Below are 19,507 nucleotides of genomic sequence, written 5' to 3'. Positions count from 1 at the left end.
GACCTAACCTGATCTAATGGCTAGTGGGTTTTCTGTAATCTATATATTATCCAGTCATGGACAAAAAAAAAAAAAACTATATCTAAAGAATAAGGCTGGCCATACACTATACAATTTCCTCTTTCCATTTTCTTTAAATGTACCTTCACCTATGTAGTGCATGGGCCTGCCTGACTCCATACACATTGAAAGTGTTTAGGTTTGACTTCATATTATATGGTTTTGATGAATCTAAAAGAAAATTGTATAATGTAAGGCCAGCCTAACTGTACTTTTTTAACAATATCTTTTCAATAAAACTTTCTACAGATAACTTCCTACCTCTCCTCTTCTTCCCCTGTATTTTAAAGCCTAAGAACAAAAAAACAAAAATCAACACAAGGGATATGACTATCCCTTGTGCTGCCATGTCCTCCTTTTGCTGAAATATTCCTCCACCAATGCCCCTCAGAAGATAACTGTGGCGAATAGGAGGGGAATCGAAGGAGGAAGTTTCGGTGAAAGGAGGACATAGCAGCACAAGAAACACATCTCAGGGGAAGCAGCACAAGAAACACATCTCAGGGGGAAGTAAGTCATGTTCCTTGTGTGTTTTTTTTTTTTAGAGTTGGTATCACATGTTCAGGCCAGGGTAAATACTACTTTGTTTAGATTTAGCTTATTTTCAGTTTGCAGTGTACTGTGTGGAAAACAACATGACTTCAAACCAGCAGTGAAAACAGGAGGCAAGCCATTTGGTTCAGTGTCTTCAGTATGGGCAGTAATAAGTGTTCTCTGTTTTGCACTGTGCTTATGAAATCACTGGAAAAACAAAACAGGCAACCCCTCCATAATTTTAGGTAAGCCTGCCATTATCTCATGTGACAGCAAACTGTGGAAAGCAGAATGTATCTTTGTGAGGATCTCCAAAGCCTTCTATGGTATCACGCCAGACTTGCAGCCATGTTGTTTTTGCACTGTACAGCATAGCCCGTAGACAAGTTGACAACAAAGCACTGCTTACACTTACCTTGGTTCATGATTACAGCGTTCAAAGCAACAAAAAAAAAAAAAAACTGAGGCAAGAGTTTATATTTGCATATTTGCAGAGGGGCTTTTTTCCTGGATAAATAAAATGTGAATGTTTTAAAACTATGTTCATCCTTTTAAAGCCATGACCTCCAGTTTTCATCATAACAGCTTCCTGCTGGGTTATGAGATTTGTGAAGGATTAATGACTTGGGTCCAGATGCCAATTCGGAACCATTTCCTTAGCTGTTAATTATGGTTATATCGACACATTCTATAGTTATGCATTGCAAGAGTTAGGTTGTAAGGAAATAACATTGCGGCTTTAGTCTTAGTTCAGTGTGATACCAGCACATTGTTGAAAAATCGATGTAAACATTATTAGCATAGAGGTTGTTTTTCTGATGCAAATCCACCTGGCTGGCTTAAAAACAAATTCAGTGCTGCTATGCCTTATCCTTCACAGTGGTTCATATTTAATGTGTTCAAACAGATGTTGTGTGCATCAACAATACCTCGCAGTGCTGAGAGACGTATGGGCATACAAGAACACGAGTCAATTAGTTCACAATCCAGAAATCTGCCTGAATATTAATGTTGTGTAAAGGTGCAGGACTATTAGCATGGCCTATTTTTACAGGAGGATCTGTTGATTGCCCAGTCATGTATTTCGTTGAGTTTTCTTTCTATATATAATATGGTGTTTCCTTCTTCGACAGTGCTAAAGGTAAAACATCTGCTCAGCAACTGTTTAAATTAGCATGTGTATCAATTAGGGCAAGGAGAAAGCAACGCCAGCATTATTTAATGTAAAACTGTAGGAAGTATCTAGTTCTGGTGTATAGTACTTTGTTCAATTTTGAAATGCCTGGCAGATTTTTTAAGTTCAGCTATTCTGGGGCATTTGTGAGCTGACAATTTTAGAAGTATCCCTCCCCTACATACACAGTCTGTATTTTTTTTATTTTTTTGTGCTCTAATTATATTCCATATCTTTACATTGAACTTGTACATCAGAGAAATTTGTGGATACAGGCATTCCGTTTGCAGCTATGTTGTGATGACATGCAAGATAATAAGCGGACAGCGCTGCATACAGAGTTCAGTGAACCCTATTGGGGAGGGAGGGTAGTGTATTCAAAGGTTTAATGTGAATATTATGCAGAAAACCGTAGGACATGTCTTGTTTCCTGAATATGCTTGTTTACTGCAAAAAAAATTCAGTTAGAGTTGAAGCGTATGTCAGGGAAAAATCGAAAAATAAGATATGCAGTACATGTCTGCAATACATTTGTGCTTAATTCCTTTAAATATGAAATTACACAAAAAAAACACTCTTGCAGTGGAGCCTTCCTGTCTAAGACCGGCCATGCATGAGTCATTTTATCATCCAACCAGTGGGTTGTTTTTATTTACTATGAATAACGAGCAACCATGATACCTCTGCCTCTCCGTATATCAAATACTTTGGGGCAGATCCACAAAGATCTGCCCCGGCGCATCGTATCCGAGATACGCTACGCCGCCGTACCTTACCTGGCTTTAAATCTAATCCATAAAGAATTTGCGCCGTAAGTTACGGCGGCGTAGTGTATCTCAATCGGCGTAACGGCACGGAATTCAAATCGGCGTTTAGGGGGCGTGTTTCATTTAAATAAAGAGCGTCCCCGCGCCGAATGAACTGCGCATGCGCCGTCCCTAAATTTCCCGTCGTGCATTGCGCTAAATGACGTAGCAAGGACGTCATTTTTTTTTAACATAGACGTGAATTACGTCCATCCTGATTCACGGACGACTTGCGCAAACAAAAAAAAAATTCTAAATAAACGCGGGAACGACGGCCATACTTAACATGGCAGGTCTACTTATACGCCACGAAATACCAGCTTTAACTATACGCCGGAAAAAGCCGACTAGAGACGACGTAAAGGAATGCGCCGGCCGCTCGTACGTTCGTGGATCGTCGGAAATAGCTAATTTGCATACTCTACGCGGAAAACAACGTGAATGCCACCCAGCGGACGCCAAAGAATTGCATCTTAGATCCGAAGGCGTATGAAGACGTAAGCCTGTCGGATCTAACCCAGATGCCGTCGTATCTTGTTTTGAGGATTCAAAACAACGATACGACGCGGGTAATTTGAAAGTACGCCGGCGTATCAGTAGATACGCCGGCGTACTCGCTCTGTGGATCTGCCCCTTTGCATTTAGTTGATGCAAACATGGAATGTTCTAATTGCCACTTGAGCGTTGCATAAGGAAATAGTACTTATGTCCACTTTGATGGGGTCACATCAGTGTCTTGTTCAAATGTTACCAGTGACAAATTTTTCATTGTCCTAATGTTTATGTTTAATGCTGTTTACAAAATTATGGCTTTTTAAATAGTGCCCTATGCTCAGAACTCACAATGCACGACAACAGCTCTGACTAAGGTTACACTCCAAAACGTGTAAGCCTGTATTATTTTGTACCACACCTGGATTAGTAAATGTATTTATTGCAGAAGATCAAGCTGCCGGTTTTCCTTTATTTACATGTTTGCTCAAAGCTAGGACACTACAAGCCAGTGCACCGACTGCTCACCACCTCTGGGAATTTCTACAGGTGTGTTCTACTATAATCAAGCGCTACAATAGTGACTGAGGTCTAAATTTTAAGCTCCATGCACACAGAAGCTAAATAAAAGCTATAAAAAAAATACCAGTAGCTTTGCAGGGAGCCTTTCAAAGTTTTTTAGCGTGTAGCGTTTTTTAACTTTTTTTTTTTTCAATGGATAAAAAACGCTAAAAAACACTGGTGCCAGCGCTTTTGAGCATTTTTGAGTGTTTTCTGCGTTTTGCTTTTTTTTTCGCATTTTTTCCCGCCGAAAAACGGCACTTTGAAGGCAAATTTTGGGCATTAAAAAAAAAAGCCAATAAACCCCAAAGCTCATTAACACTAAAAAACACCCATCTGTGCATGAACACATAGGCTAACATAGAGTTCAGTTTATGGGCTTTTTAAAAAAACGCAAAAAAGACAATAAACTGCAGTTTATCAGCTTCTGTGTGCATGGAGCCTTAAAGGGTTGGTTCCCCTAAAAATAAAGTTTTGACATTGCATTTGGTATAATAATTACAGTTAGAATCGGCTGGTTATATGTAAATAATACCTCCGTACGTAGCGTTTGTATTATTCGTTCCCACCGACACTTCCGGGTACGATGCTGGCGGTGGGCGTTCCTTATTGATGGACAGGCATCCGACCGACGCATCCATCGCGTCACGAGATGCCGAAAGAAGCCGAACGTCGTTGCGCATGCGCCGTATAGAGCCGCACCAACGTTCGGCTTCTTTCGGCATCTCGTGACGCGATGGATGCGTCGGTCGGATGCCTGTCCATCAATAAGGAACGCCCACCGCCAGCATCGTACCCGGAAGTGGCGGTGGGAACGAATAATACAAACGCTACGTACGGAGGTATTATTTACATATAACCAGCCGATTCTAACTGTAATTATTATACCAAATGCAATGTCAAAACTTTATTTTTAGGGGAACCACCGCTTTAAGCTTACATGAGTAATAGAATTTGTTACAAATACCTGTATTTTGTTTTGGACACACACAAATAAAAGATTTTCATTACATAATGAGTAACCGCTGAAGGGCTCTTGCACACAGGCCACTTGAGCATATTTGCACCTTTTTTTTTTTTTACTCCACACAGGCAGTCCACGTGCAGTGTACAGCCAGTTATTACCATGAATGGCAGTGTGCCGCTGTCTCACAAATATGCCAGTGCTCTAATTCTTTTTTCTGTATGCTGTACTTGTGTGTATTATAGCACCACTGTATACATGAGTACAGCGGTAAACAGCCATTTGTGCTATAGACAGACTGTGTACGCTGCAATTGGGCTGCCTGGTCGTTGAATGGGCTCAGGCGGTCTGTGTGCAAGCTGCATTTGTTTTTAATTTTACCAGCTTTTTACTCCAGAAACATCCTGGACTGAGTCTAGATGCAGAAAGTTGATGTGGTTAATACAATGTGAGTTTTTTTTTTTTTTTTTTTGCAGTTATTCCTCACAAGATTGGACGTGTAATAGAAGGTAGTCCCGCTGACCGATGCAGAAAATTGAAAGTGGGAGACAGGATCTCGGCTGTTAATGGCCAGTCAATTGTGGAGCTGTCACATGATAACATTGTACAGCTCATAAAGGATGCTGGAAATACTGTCACCCTAACAGTGATTGCAGAAGAAGGTAAGGCAAAACAGTGTTGTAGTAGGTTTTCCATCTCATTGAATTAGTAAAACTTACTTATAAGTAGGTAGCTCGCAGTTGTTTATATAACATTTGGAAACCTGCGTGAGCAAGCCTGCTAGGAAGCTGTCACTGTACTGGGTCGATATTCTGTGGTCTGAGCCTTCCTTGCCCTGCAGCTCACATATACATGCCTCTTGTATACGTGCGGCTGCAGGGCGGGGGTTTCCCAGGTAGCAGATGATTGACCCAATACAGTGTCAGTTCTTGCTGGGTTTGGATTAGGATCTGAACACATGGCCAAGCCCGTCCTTACTTATAAATTCAAGATGGCCTTGTCTTTAAAGTACATTTTCAGCAGATTCTTCAGATGGTGCTTTCATTTTATTAGAATGCATGATTTTGCACCCAGATAGCCAGAGAGAAAATGGAGAGGAAAGTTTACAATATCAGGAGGCATGTTTGGCCTTTATAGATGAGAAAAGCAACAAATATGGGGATGAGTATAGGCAAAAAAATAGAGGTGTAGCCTGGATCAACCAAATATCTTACATGAAGAATAATAGTAATGTGTCTATTAATAATTCAATGTACCGTTTCCAGCTTCATCCAACATAGGATGCAGTTCTGCTGGTTAAACACATATACCAGAAAAACAAGAGAATATAGTTCTCACAAAGAAGACCAGAACCAGAACACTCTGAAAAAGACTATTGAATTTTATTGAATAGAAAAAACAACACACAGCAAAAAAAAAATGTAGAAAAAATATTAAATGGCAGATAAATAGAGTGGTTTTAACAATTAAAAAAGACAACGTTGTCATGTTATTAAAAATCAGGGGAATCGCAGCTGCGCATCACACATGCAACATCCAGTCACCATACATAACACAATCAGGCACTATACCAATAAAGCATAGCCACAGATGGAACACCCCAGGGGCTAGTAAGGAAATAAAAGCTGGGATTAGCTCATACAGTCCTGTGGGACAGGGGTTCCAATGGGCTATATGTACTGTTGTACAAAGAAGTGATTCCTGAATGAAGGTAATGATGTCACGCTGACGCATTTCAACAGCCAATGAGCGCTGTTTTCCTCAGAGTTATAGGCAGTCTGAAAGCTAAATGGATCATGCTATCCATAATGTAGGTATAAAAGTTTGAAACAATGAACAAGACCTTATGCAGTCACACCACCTCTAAAAAGGGCCGTCATCAAGGGGGGTCAGTCCGTACACATGTAGGGGGCTCAGGCCCAAACCAACGAGTTGTAGCTGCTGTTTAGTAGCAAGTACAACTCGTTGGTAGGGACCCAGGCCCACAGACCAACAAGTTGTTAACTTGTTGTACAGTAATAGACAGGGCTTTTTTTCTGGTGGAACGCAATAAAACGGCACCTCCATCAGAGACAGTCATGGAGAAGCATTATCTGTTTACTATTGCTTTAGCAGGGTGGTCGCGGAGTGAGTGCAGTTGCAACTGCAGCCTGAGCAAGGGTAAGGCAGAGTGATAACATCTGCACTCCCCTTCCCCCTGCAGACTGGGTGCAGGTTTGGGCACTAGTCGCAGCTCAGCCATGTGGAAGAGCTGTGCTGCGTGTAGCCTGACTGCTCACTGTGAGCTGGAGACAAGTTGTTAAGCATTACATTTTTGGTAAATTGATAATATTGCTGGATGTGGGCCTGTGCTGTGACTGTGTCTTGAGACTGCAGGCCTCACCTTCCCCCATTAACAACCCCCTCCAGGGTGACTTTCCACATAAAGGTAATGCGACTGGGGTGGGAAAGAGGAAGCACCTTGCACCTGCTGGCCTTTATAGAGCCTTACTCACCTGCTTCCTGAAATTTTCCCCGGCCCGGATTGGCTAACCCTGTCTGAACTGACCAATCCTTAAAGGGGTATACATTTCCCACACTTCCCACATTAACAACCCCCCCCCCCCCGGTACCATTAACTAAAACAACACAGACCACTTTTAATTTGGCAAAAACTTGGCCGCGACACCTTTATTGTTTTTTTCACAAATCATTAAACATATCATGAACTTTATTATCACTCAAGAATTTTGAATAAACATTCCAAAAAACATATCCTACCTGCTCAGTTGTAAAAACTTGAGCAGTAGCTCAACTTAAAATATAAATACAGTCCCCACACGCCGGGTTTGAGTATCAAACCTGGCCCACCCCAAGCGTCGCAGCCTTTTCAATGATGTTTTGCAAACCCACGTTAAAAATGTCATTACCAATTTTGGATAGGTGGATTCCATCCCGCCTATACAGCCCCGGAAAACCCCCCTCAAGATCCACATGCCGGTATAAAAACCCTCCTATCTGCGGCATAAATTTCTCAAGGGCCCTATTCTCTTCCTCATCTTTTCCATGACTCTCCTCTGAACAGATGAGAGCCATGAAAGGCGAGGAATCACTTCGGAAAATATTATCATTGTACCAGGGAGGATTGAGCGAAAATTATGCAAATCACGTTTAATCATAAACAATAGGTCCAAAGTCTTAACATTACCAACATCATTACCCCTTAAATGAATTATTAGTATTGATGGCAACGGCCATACTGAACATATTCAGGCGAAAGTTCAATTGAAACCATTGGAGGCCTCTTATGCCTTTCCAAAGCAACTGAAACTGATCGTGGTGCAGAGATAGATTCGATGAATAATTACGTTGCGCAGCTCTCTTTTGCGCCCAATACACAAAAGAAGTGTCCCAAAATCCAAATAATGTGACGGGTACCTAAAAATCAAACAAATAAGTTAGGACGCACATATAACTTAAAACAGTTAGACTTCCACCTCCCCAGCGATTTAATGTCGGCTTCTGGGAAACCCAACCTTGCTGCTTCCGAGGCAGCACCTATACGAAACGAATGCAAAGAAAACTTAAGACCTTTTAAACCCATGACATCCAAACTTTTTTTAAGGACTGCGTCAAATTGGTATTTTGTAAGGGGAAGTGAGTCCATATGTACTAGGAATAAACCCTCCCCGGGAGGCCTAAACCCAAGGAACTCCTTTACCAAAGATACTGGGCACATGATTCCATCATCGTGCTCCTTTAAATGCACCCATTTACCCTTTTGCCACATTGGTCTGTTTTTGAATGGCGCAGCCAAATATGCACTGCTGACTGATCCAAACAAACCTGCTCCAATTGAATCCCAGTAACGCCCTGCTTGTTGGCTGGGACCAACTCTGATATGTGGAAAGCACCAAAAAAGGCCAAAGCAAAGGCTGTCCTAAATAATAAGACTTCATAGGAGGAATAACAAACTTCCGGCATAACTCTGCCAAGGCCACTGAGAATATCGAAGGAAATTGGACGCCTGTCATCTGTAACAAAATGTACCTTCTTATAACCCTTCAGTGCCTGTTTGACAGAGAAATAACCCGTACAGGGTTTCAAACCTAACAGGCAAAAGAAAAAGAAATGCCGGCTAACGTCCTAGCCACATGGCTACTAGACAAATGCTGCCGCATTAAACTAGATAAAAAATTCAAAATAGCGCCTTCTGAAGGCCTATTAAACTGAAATCTTTGCGTATCAGCAAAAGCAATCCAGCTGCTCCAAGCCGCAGAGTAACATGCCTATGTCTTAGGGGCCAGAGACCTTCTGATGGCATCCGAAACGTCGCTCAAATCATGTCCCACAGATGGGCCGGGCACGGTGTGCCAACCACGTCCGCCTCTGGAAGTAACTGCCGAAAACGCTCTTCCTGGAATTGAGACAAAGAATCCGCTACGTTATTCAAGATCCCTGGTACGTATTTAGCTTTAACCCATGTGTTGAATTTCAGACACCTAAACACCACCTGCCTCAAAATTTTAATTACCCATACAGAGCTAGATGACAGACAATTTACTGCGTTTAAAACACCTCTGTTGTCGGTCTCAACCAAAATTCTCCTGTTAGCGAACTCTGAGCCCCACAGCTCCAGAGCCACCAAAATTGGAAAGAGCTTGAGCAAAACCACATTTTTAGTCGCACCAGAACTTACCCAATCATCCGGCCATGCAGCGCAACATCAATGCGTCCTCCATATGGCACTGAAACCTCTTGAACCCGCCGCGTCCGTAAACAAGCGAAAATCCCGTGCAACTACGAACTCGGCCTGAAAGAATGATCTACCATTATAGCAATCTAAAAATTTGGACCAAACATTCAAATCTTCTTTCAAGGGGCTGGTTAACCTCACATGGTCCCATGGGGACTTCAAACCTGCCACTGCCAGGTAGAGCCGCCGCGAAAAGATTCTGCCAACAGGCATAATTCTACACGCGAATGCCAAGGTTCCAAGGAGGCACTGCATTTCTTTTACCAGCAAATTTTTCTTGCTCAATGCTGAATTGATAAGCCTTCTCAATTCCTCCAACTTCGTTCTTGATAACCAAAATTCCAAACTGAGGGTATCTATTTCAATACCTAGAAACTCCAAAGTTGTGCTAGGCAGACAAGTCTTTTCAATCGCCAATGGTACGCCAAACTCCAAGGCCATGTTTTGAAACGCTGCCAACAACTAACAGATCCATCCGTACAGAGCCCAGGGTCCGCTGTGACCACCATGCTGTATCCGACTTGATGTTAGTACTAACATGCAAGTCCACCGTAGCTGGTAAGAGTATCCACCCTCTTTATGATTTTCTGAAGATTGTTACAGACAAGCCATGACTGCTACTTTCCTTATCTGAACCAGCATTACGTTTGAAGTGTTTTATCCTTCCACTGGGAAGCATACCTATGAACTGTTTCCATTTGTTCATTGAACTTTTCATTGTTCATTGCACCTGGTCGGTGTTTCCATTCACCTGTTAGGTTATACACACATGGACTCATTACAAGCATTGCCCCCATGCTGAGTGAATTCCCATTCACATTCCTCACAGTCCTCTGTTGTTCTCACTTCCAATGATATGTGATTTTGGCAACATTTTTCCACTCAATATCAACTTTAGCGCTGCACTTATTGTTTTCTGTTTATACTTGACTTTGTTTGTTTGTGTGCTGGCTGCTACATGGTCTAAATTTCTCTAACTAGCGCAATTTTTTTCCCCACATTTTTTAACAACTTAAAGCACACACTGGAATCTGCTGGGCCCACAAACAAAAAGTCATCCAAATAGTGCACTATGCCATCCAACCCTGACCGAATGCCCAGAGCCCATTGAAGAAAAGGATTCAAAATAAGAACAGGACAAAGAGCACCCATCGAGAGACACATGTCGAAAAAATAACTTCCTTCAAAATAAAAACCTAAAGAATTAAAAGCCGCAGGGGAGACTGGCAAGAGACGAAAAGCTGATTTTATATCCGCTTTAGCCAACAGGGCCCCCTGGCAAAACAGCCTGATCTTACCCACCGCTTCCTCGAACGTGGCGTAAGACACTGAGCATAATTCACTATCAATGTCGTCATTCAAGGAATCTCCTTTGGGGAAGGATAAATGGTGGATTAACCTAAATTCATTGGGTTCAGGTTTAGGGACTACCCCCAACGGGGAAATACGGAAATTACTAAAGGGGGGTTGCTCAAAAGGGCCTTCTATTCTCCCTTTCTTTAATTCCTTACACAATTTTCCCCTCACTACCTGAGGAAACTGCGCTACCGACATTAAATTCCTCACCAATTTACACCCGACCCCAGTGAACGAAGGTAACGGGAAACCTTGGGCAAAACCTTCTTTAAGCAAAAGAGCCTTCTCCCTGTTTGGGTAGATGTCCAGCCAATGGCATATTTTTTCCAGCCTCACTGGCGTGCAGGCTCTTGGGAAAATATGCTGACCTTGGCTCGGGCCAGCCGTGGCATTCTTCCGGAAACATTTAGCTGCCGGGTGCGCCCCGGCGCAAACTGAACATTCGTGCTTGTACTTGCAAGAATTGTTCCACCTACATTGACTATCGTTTAACGCAAAGCAGCAGCCTTTTCTAGCCTGCTGCCTGGGTAATACCGGCTTCTGTGGCGATAACAGATTAAGCCACAAGCCCACATCCTTCATTCCCCACTTCAGTGACAGGTGAATGGACAGCTTTTGACGAAAGGACTCATCGTAGTAGAACCATCCCAGGCCCCCAAAGATTTTGTATGCCTCCAGGATGTGATCAATGTGCTGAAAAAGTCCCCCACACCTGTCAGGGTGCCTTTCAGCCATTACGCCCGAGTAGATACAGAAGGCTTGTAGCCAATTATTAAATGACCTGAAAATCATCCTGCGTCTTTCTTCTTCACTTCTTTCCTCCCCCCTCCATTCAGATTTCACCAAAAAATCTTTGTGAGCAGGAAGGAGAGAAAGAATGTCAACATAATCCCCTTTCCAAATTTTTTCTTTAACAGTAGTGTTTAGATGAAAACCCAGAGGGGATATCTCACAAGGCATAACATCTTTCATAAATGACTCTGGAACATTCTCTCTAGTATGCAATGTCACTGAGGCTGACCTGCCAAGCTGCACAACATCATTCAACATGGTATAATGCTGAGAAGGAGAGTAGAAACAGTATGAGGCATAGAAACAACAGACATTGCAGGCACAGCAGGTGCTGCTTTGTCAGACAAAGACTGAACCAAAGATGAAAGAGAACCAACCAGACCAGATAACAGCTGGAGCTGATTAAACTCACCCACTCCAGCTTGGTGCTGAGCAGCTTGCTCCAGCTGACATGAAGGCACTTGTACATGTGCTTGCTGTGCTGGCTGTGCTTGACACACCTCTGCTCTCTGAGCCTGGGATTCTGCCAGCTGTTGCATGTTAGACTGAGCCGCAGAGGTTCTCCCTCATGTAGTGGGTGTTGTCTTCTGCGGCTGCACACGCCGCGCGCTTCTCCTAGCTGGTGACTGCGAACAGATCCGCCTCTTCTGTCCGCCGCGGCGAGTCCGTGATGTCACGCTGGCTCCTTCATCGCTCGGCTCTTCCCGTGGCACGTGTCCATCTTCGGCTACCTTCGTAGCCATTGACTCTCTCTCCGGCGGCGTTCTCCTCCTTGCTCTTGTGTATGGGGCGGGCTCGCAGTCTCCACGCCCCTCCATTCCTGCTGCCGCCATAGCACCTCCTTCTTGACCGTCCAGCCGTGCCTCTTACGACGACGCTGACGCTAAGCAGTGTCTTAGCCTGGCTTCCCCTCCAGCGCTGTCAGCCTTCTCCACCAGCTACATTATCAGGGCCTCCATAAGGTAAGGAGCTTGTGGCTGGAAGTTCCTCAAGAGCTTGAAGTTCCTCAGCTGACCGGTGGGAAAGAGGAAGCACCTTGCACCCGCTGGCCTTTATATAGCCTTACTCACCTGCTTCCTGAATTTTTCCCCGGCCCGGATTGGCTAACCCTGTCTGAACTGACCAATCCTTGAAGGGGTATACACTTCCCACACTAAACTGTAAACCTAATACTTCACATGTGTCTAATTTAAATCACCTGTAGGAGGCCGCAATCTCAAGGCAGTGGCCCCATATTGTGACCACTTTCCTCATTATTGGATTGGGCTGTCTCTTTGCTATATGGGGATGTCTCTTTGCTGGATTGGGATATCTCTTGGCTGAATATATAAGGATGTCTCTGTAGGATTGGTCTGTCTTTTTGCTGAATATATGGTGCTGTCGGATTCATTGGAATGGCCAGTGGTCGAACCCTGGGGAATGTTTGTGCTCAGGCCTGGGGGGGGGGGGGGGGGGTGCAGGCCTAAAGCAGTGTATTGGTCTGTCTTTTTGCTGAATATATGGTGCTGTCGGATTCATTGGAATGGCCAGTGGTCGAACCCTGGGGAATGTTTGTGCTCAGGCCTGGGGGGGGGGGGGGGGGTGCAGGCCTAAAGCTGTGTATTGGTCTGTCTTTTTGCTGAATATATGGTGCTGTCGGATTCATTGGAATGGCCAGTGGTCGAACCCTGGGGAATGTTTGTGCTCAGGCCTGGGGGGGGGAGGGGTGCAGGCCTAAAGCTGTGTATTGGTCTGTCTTTTTGCTGAATATATGGTGCTGTCGGATTCATTGGAATGGCCAGTGGTCGAACCCTGGGGAATGTTTGTGCTCAGGCCTGGGGGGGGGGGGGGGGGTGCAGGCCTAAAGCTGTGTATTGGTCTGTCTTTTTGCTGAATATATGGTGCTGTCGGATTCATTGGAATGGCCAGTGGTCGAACCCTGGGGAATGTTTGTGCTCAGGCCTGGGGGGGGGGGAGGGGTGCCGGCCTAAAGCTGTGTATTGGTCTGTCTTTTTGCTGAATATATGGTGCTGTCGGATTCATTGGAATGGCCAGTGGTCGAACCCTGGGGAATGTTTGTGCTCAGGCCTGGGGGGGGGGGAGGGGTGCAGGCCTAAAGCTGTGTTGAAACAGCCAACATTGTCTCTGTAGGCCATCAATAGTGTAAAATCATTTCCAACCTTTACTAAAAATAACAATCCTAAAATTAGTAGAATCTGCAGGTATGAGTGCAACACTAATCTCCATACCACTGAAAAGACTATATGCAAGCACAGAACTAAGTCCCTCTAAATGGACTTCATCAGGAACTGGTGCAATGGTTCCTGGAACATAGCTACGGTCAGCTTGTTTTGCTTTGTGTCTAATAAAGGTTCTTGCGGTAAAAGTCACTACACAGGAAAGACTGCACTTACAACTGCACAAAACACAATTCATAGCTTACAACATTCACAAGCCAATTATCCTTTTTCGCAAAATAGGCATGTACAATATGTATGCATTAAGTAAACTAAATTGTTACTTCCATTGATGGAGTCATCACATTGTTACTTGCTCAGTGCAACTCAAGACTTTTCCAAAGTCCTTCAGCTTGAAGCAGCCATGCCTTGCCTTTTTGTCTTTCAAAATCAACTCTGTCTGACCACATACTTCTTTCAGAATCATAACCCCCCCCCCCCCCACTTTCTATATATCACATCCTGTAAAGAGCTTCCTCTAAAACCAGTCCAACTGACACATTTGCATATTAATAGGGGCAACCTTAGATTTTTAAAACACATGATGGTCTAAAAAATTGAACTGCTATACTAACTAACAAATACATATGCTATAAAATCACCCAAATATCCATAGCAACATATTTCACCTCTTGATTTATATGACGATATTAGAAAAAATTAAAACTTCAACAGCTCCGAAAGCTTTTGTCCAGGAAAGGGCAAAATAAACCCCCTCGTATTGTAAATGGGAAGAAAAAATTCCCTTTCAACATCCGTATCTTCTGGGCGGTCAGACTTTTGTCACTTGAAAGTTGCAACATTCCATGTCCTTGGCAGTCTGTGGAAAGAAAGATCCAGGTGATGAAAGTTTCTTGTCCTCCTGGTTATAAGGAAATGCTTAGATGAAAGTCCACTCTAATTCAACCACCATCAGGAAATCATCCGCATCTTCAGACTCTCTTCTGATCTGCCTCCTCCCATCTGGCATGGTCATCTGCTCTGCCTGCTTCACCTCCTGATACTCAGTAGCTGAAAAAGTAAGAGACAAAGGAGATTATATGCCAAAAACATGGCTCACTGCTCACATTTCTCCATCTCCCCAGTTCTAACTGCAAAACTATTGTAGGATGCCCACTGTTGCCTTGTAACACTTTCAGAGAAATGCATTTATTTCCAACGGAGAGAATACACCTGAAAGTCTTTGTGCTGTCCTGGGAACACTGTCCTGCTGTTGTCCAGTCTTCACAGCATGGCACTCCCTAGCAAAATGCCCCAAAATGCTCCCTTCAATGACAACAAAAACATTTTATGTGACTGAATTCACCATTCCCAACCACTTGCTTCCACATCTTAAGCAATGCTGGTGTAGGAATTCCATCGATTTCCTCTCTGGGGATCCCCACCTTAAGTAAATCAGTCCACATGTGTCTCCTGGAGATAATAGGCCTTGTCTTCTTGTTATCTGACTCAACTAGGCCATCTCTGAGCTGATTGAATTTCCAGCTTCCCACTTATGGGAAGTAACAGTGGCACATGTCCTACTTTTGCTTATAGTCTTAGGGCCTTTGTCCTTTGTTAGGGACTTGTTTAGTCAAATCTTCAGCTCTGCTGTGGTTTAAACACGCTTCAAAGCCACTTCAAAGCCACTGTAGGTTTGACTTTGAGTTGCCTACATTCTAAATCCTTTGCGTTGCTTGCAGTGTCTTCCACTTGGTTGCCACTGCAAGCTGCTCATTCAGTAAGTTTTATTCTAACTCTGTCTTTTTCCTCTTTTAAGGTTGAATATGTATGCAGGAAGTGCAAACCAAACACAACAACTGCCTGCATCTCTCGCTTACTAAACCCAAAACTTTTGGGACTAAAATCCTAAAGGAAAGATCAGAGACTCCATCCCCCCAAGCTCTGTTCAAAGAGGAAGCATATATCTAGCAAGCTCCTTTGCAACAGACATCCACTGACTATCTCTGGCCCAGGCAGGCAGGGTGCACTCCTCCCCCAGGACACCATAAATGTATGCAGCCTTGCTCTTTCTTAACAGTGTATGCAGTATTTTCCCTCAAGCACAAGCAACAAAACACACTACAGAAAAAAGGTCTGCTTCAGTTGAGCTTATGTCATGACCCGGGTTGTATTCGAACCGGGATCTTCCTGGTCTCTTAAACCATAGCCTTACCTGTTGTGCTACAGAAGAGATCTAGACCTTGGGAATGTCCTTACTGTGTTCAACACTACATCATACTCAATCTGGACAGCCTTTAAATAGGAAGTGAGGTCATCACTCAGTGCCCGTTTATTTGGATTTCTTCCCTGGGTGTTTTGACTTCAGTGATCTTCCTTGTATTGAACTCCTGCCTGATATCCCGACTATTCTACAGCCTGGATCTCAAGCACACTACTTCCACTTCGGACACTACCTTTTACAGGTACATTACAGCTTAAGCGCAATCCCGGACGAGCCTCCAAATTTTTTGCTTGTGTATTTTTTTTAAAGGTTCTTTCGCTAGAAGCCAAGGAAACTTAGACCTCTGTAGTGTATTAATGCTTTACTAAACAAAAAAAGCTGCACATACAACTGCACAAAACAGTTAATAGCTTACAAATTATGCCTACAACATGCACAAGCCAATTATCCTTTCTGGCAAAATATAAGTACGTACTATATTTATGCATTGAGTAAACTAAATAGTTACTCAACTTCCGTTAATGGAGTCATCTCATGGTTCCTTGGTCAAAGTCCAACTCAAAGCTTCTCCAAAGTTCTCCAGTTTGAAGCAGCCACGTATTGCCTGTTTGTCCTCGAAAACACTCTACGTCTGACCACATGCTTCTTTCAAAATCTTAAGTTCCTTCCCCCACTTCCTGTATATCACATACTGTAAAGAGCTTCCTCTGAGACCAGTCTAACTGGTTCATTTGCATATGGGGAGCCTTAGATTTTTAAAACACATGGTTTCAAAAATATAATTATTCTATACTAACTAAAAAAATACATATGTTATAAAATCAACTAAATATCAATAGCAACACACAGCTGTATGGTGTGTTGAAATGTCTACTTAAAAATTAAAACATTTGGGGGGCGTGGCTTGGAGCGCGAGCCGGATGGATGCGTGAGCTTGGAGCTCCGGAGCGACGGGAACGATAGCGGTACTAAACAGCCCTTCTACGGCTCCTTTTCCCACACCAAACGGCTGGCTTAACCCGGAGGCTCGTTACCATGCCCGGGAAGCAACAATTGGACAGAAAGCCCCAGAGGCTGAAGGACTTTTTTTACGCAGCATGGGAGAGCCAGCAAGCAAGATGGCGCAGAGGCCTGCTCGCCTGTACAAACATCCTCGCAGAAGAAATCTGCAAAAAAAAAGGTAATCGGGCTCACATACTCCTGTCCCCCGCTGACATATTATCCGGCTCTCCTACCCCATCGTCTTGTAGTCCGACAAAATCGTGACCTAGGCTGGATGAAAGGGGATCTGACCGGGCCGCAAGCCTGGATGGGAGTCATGCCTCTGAATCTGGGGATGACACAAGGGATCTACCGGAGTCCATAGTATCATACCCTACGCAGAACCAGCCAGTACTCGATACGGTCCTGAAGGACATGTTAATTTCCCTGAGGAGTAATTTGCAGTCTGACATGGCAACATGCATGCATCGTCTTAGCAAAGACATTCAGGAGGTGGGCAGGAGGGTTGATCATATTGAGACTAAAATGGAAGAATATGCTACAACCATTAATGATTTGGTAGATGCCAATGAAGATAGAGAGGCTGATGCTGAATTGGTTAAAGCAAAGTTGGCAGACTAAGAGGATAGGTCCAGGAGGAATAATTTGAAGATCAGGGGGATCCCTGAGTCTGTGCTACAATCTGACCTATGCCTTTATGCCACCGACATGTTTAAAGGTCTTATACCGAGTCTCGCTGACCTGGATGTCAGGATTGATAGAATACATCGCCTGCCAAAACCGTCCCATTTGCCTGATCAAGTTCCTAGGGACGTACTGCTAAGGTTGCATTTGTTCCACGTTAAAGAACAACTTATGGCTGTAATGAGAAAACAAGAATCTGTTCCCCACCAGTACCAGGCCTTTCAGTTTTTTGCTGACTTGTCTCAATATACTCTGCTAAAATGGAAGAACCTGAACACTGTGACTAAGCTCCTACGTAACCATAAGATTATCTACCGCTGGGGGTACCCGACAAAACTTTCTATCACGAGAGAGAATTGTGACTACACGATAACTTAGTTGGAAAAGGCCCTTGACTTCCTAAGGAGTGGGGCATCTTGCTTGAACCAACTGATGACGGCACGGCGAACAGCACCCCTCACCTGATTGAATATGAATGGAAACAGGTTAATGCTAAGAATGCCAAATCCCATGCATAGCTTGAGCCAGTTGGTCTTTTCTTGCATTTTGGTTCCCCGAACCCGGAACTGACCCAGTTCATTTGAACTCTTCCCCCAATTGCAAGTTGCAGCATATTGCTGTTTCCGGAGGATTCAATCCTTCAGACAAGTTTGCCACCTTTATTACAGTGGCGATGTTCCCTCTGTGGATGTTTTGTTTTTTGTATTTTCTTTTCTTTCTATTCCCCAGTTTCTTCTCTACCCTATTCACTGGATGTCGACAATCACATCGGGAGATTCTCATCTCCAAAGATCCAAAGATTCTCTTTCTTGAGAATGAGCGGAAACAAGTTGGTACCTACACCTGGTCATGTGAGTACTGTATGCCAACTGCTGGTAAAGAGGTTTATGAGCGGCTTGCTCGTACGAGTTAGCACTTTTTTTTCTCTAAACAATATGCCACTTAATGTTTTGTCCATGAATGCTAAAGGGCTTGATCACCCGGTTAAGCGAAAGTCACTGTGGAAAGAAGCGCTCACTCACCATTGTGATGTCATTTGTGCCCAGGAGACGCACTTTTGCATAAAGGCACCGCCAAAATGTTCCTGTTGAAGCTTTCCTCATGTATTCACGGCCAATGCAGATTCTAAGACCAAAGGGGTTTTGACTGCTATTTGTGACTCAGTGGTGTTCACTTTACATACAATCCGTGATCCTATGGGGAGATTTCTCATTTTAATGTGTGATCTGGATTCCACTACGTATACGATAGTTAATGTTTATTCTCCCAACAAACGCCAGGTGCATTTTTTCAACAAATTAATGAAAAAAGTTCAGTTGGTCCAAAGGGGTCTGCTCATTATGTGTGGAGACTTCAACGTGACCCCGGATCCAGTAATGGACTCCACTACTACGACTACCCGTCATCTCCCAGCATTATCCCCATTGATTCATAAAAGCAACATTTGATGCTTGGCACTGTTTGCATGCCGAAGAAAAGGATTTTACTTTTTTTTTCTCCTCCACATTGTGTTTATACAAGAATAGATCTTTTTTTGGTGGACCACAGGGTCTTTTTTTTTTAATCCACTTTATTTTTATTGTTTTTTTTTCCAATTTAATACATACATATGCCTATCCGGCATCCATTACACTTCTATTAAAGTACATTATACACATTTTTTTTCCTTCACATAATATTCCAATGTACTACTCCCTTTTTGTTTTGTTTTTTACACCCAACCCCTCCCCCCCTCCCTATCCTCTGCACTCTACATTAGGAATCTATCTGTCACCAGTTTTGGTGGTGCGACACTCACGTCTCCTAACCAGGAATGCCAAATCTCCTCAAACTTACCCTCTGCGTTCCTTCGTTTATATGCCAGGTGTTCTCTACCTAACAGGGAGTTGACATACGCAATCCATTGCTTCCCTGTGGGGACCCCAGGAGCCATCCAGTAGCGTGCAATAAGCTTTCTTGCCAGGTAC

General features: G+C 43.6%; 1 protein-coding gene across 2 annotated transcripts in view; it reads left to right on the top strand.

Annotated features, from left to right (window-relative positions):
• MAGI3 (membrane associated guanylate kinase, WW and PDZ domain containing 3) overlaps positions 1 to 19,507 on the top strand; it is a 501,439-nt gene that overhangs the window by 415,821 nt on the left and 66,111 nt on the right. For both annotated transcript variants that reach the window (XM_040337467.1, XM_040337468.1), the window contains exon 16: positions 5,068 to 5,253. In XM_040337467.1, the coding sequence (XP_040193401.1) occupies positions 5,068 to 5,253 (186 nt within the window). The remainder of the gene's footprint in view (positions 1 to 5,067; positions 5,254 to 19,507) is intronic.

Source organism: Rana temporaria, chromosome 2, assembly GCF_905171775.1.
Source record: "Rana temporaria chromosome 2, aRanTem1.1, whole genome shotgun sequence".
Taxonomy (NCBI): Eukaryota; Metazoa; Chordata; class Amphibia; order Anura; family Ranidae; genus Rana; species Rana temporaria.
The sequence above is the reverse complement of the archived record's forward strand: the minus strand, read 5'-3'. Positions and strand labels throughout refer to the sequence as shown.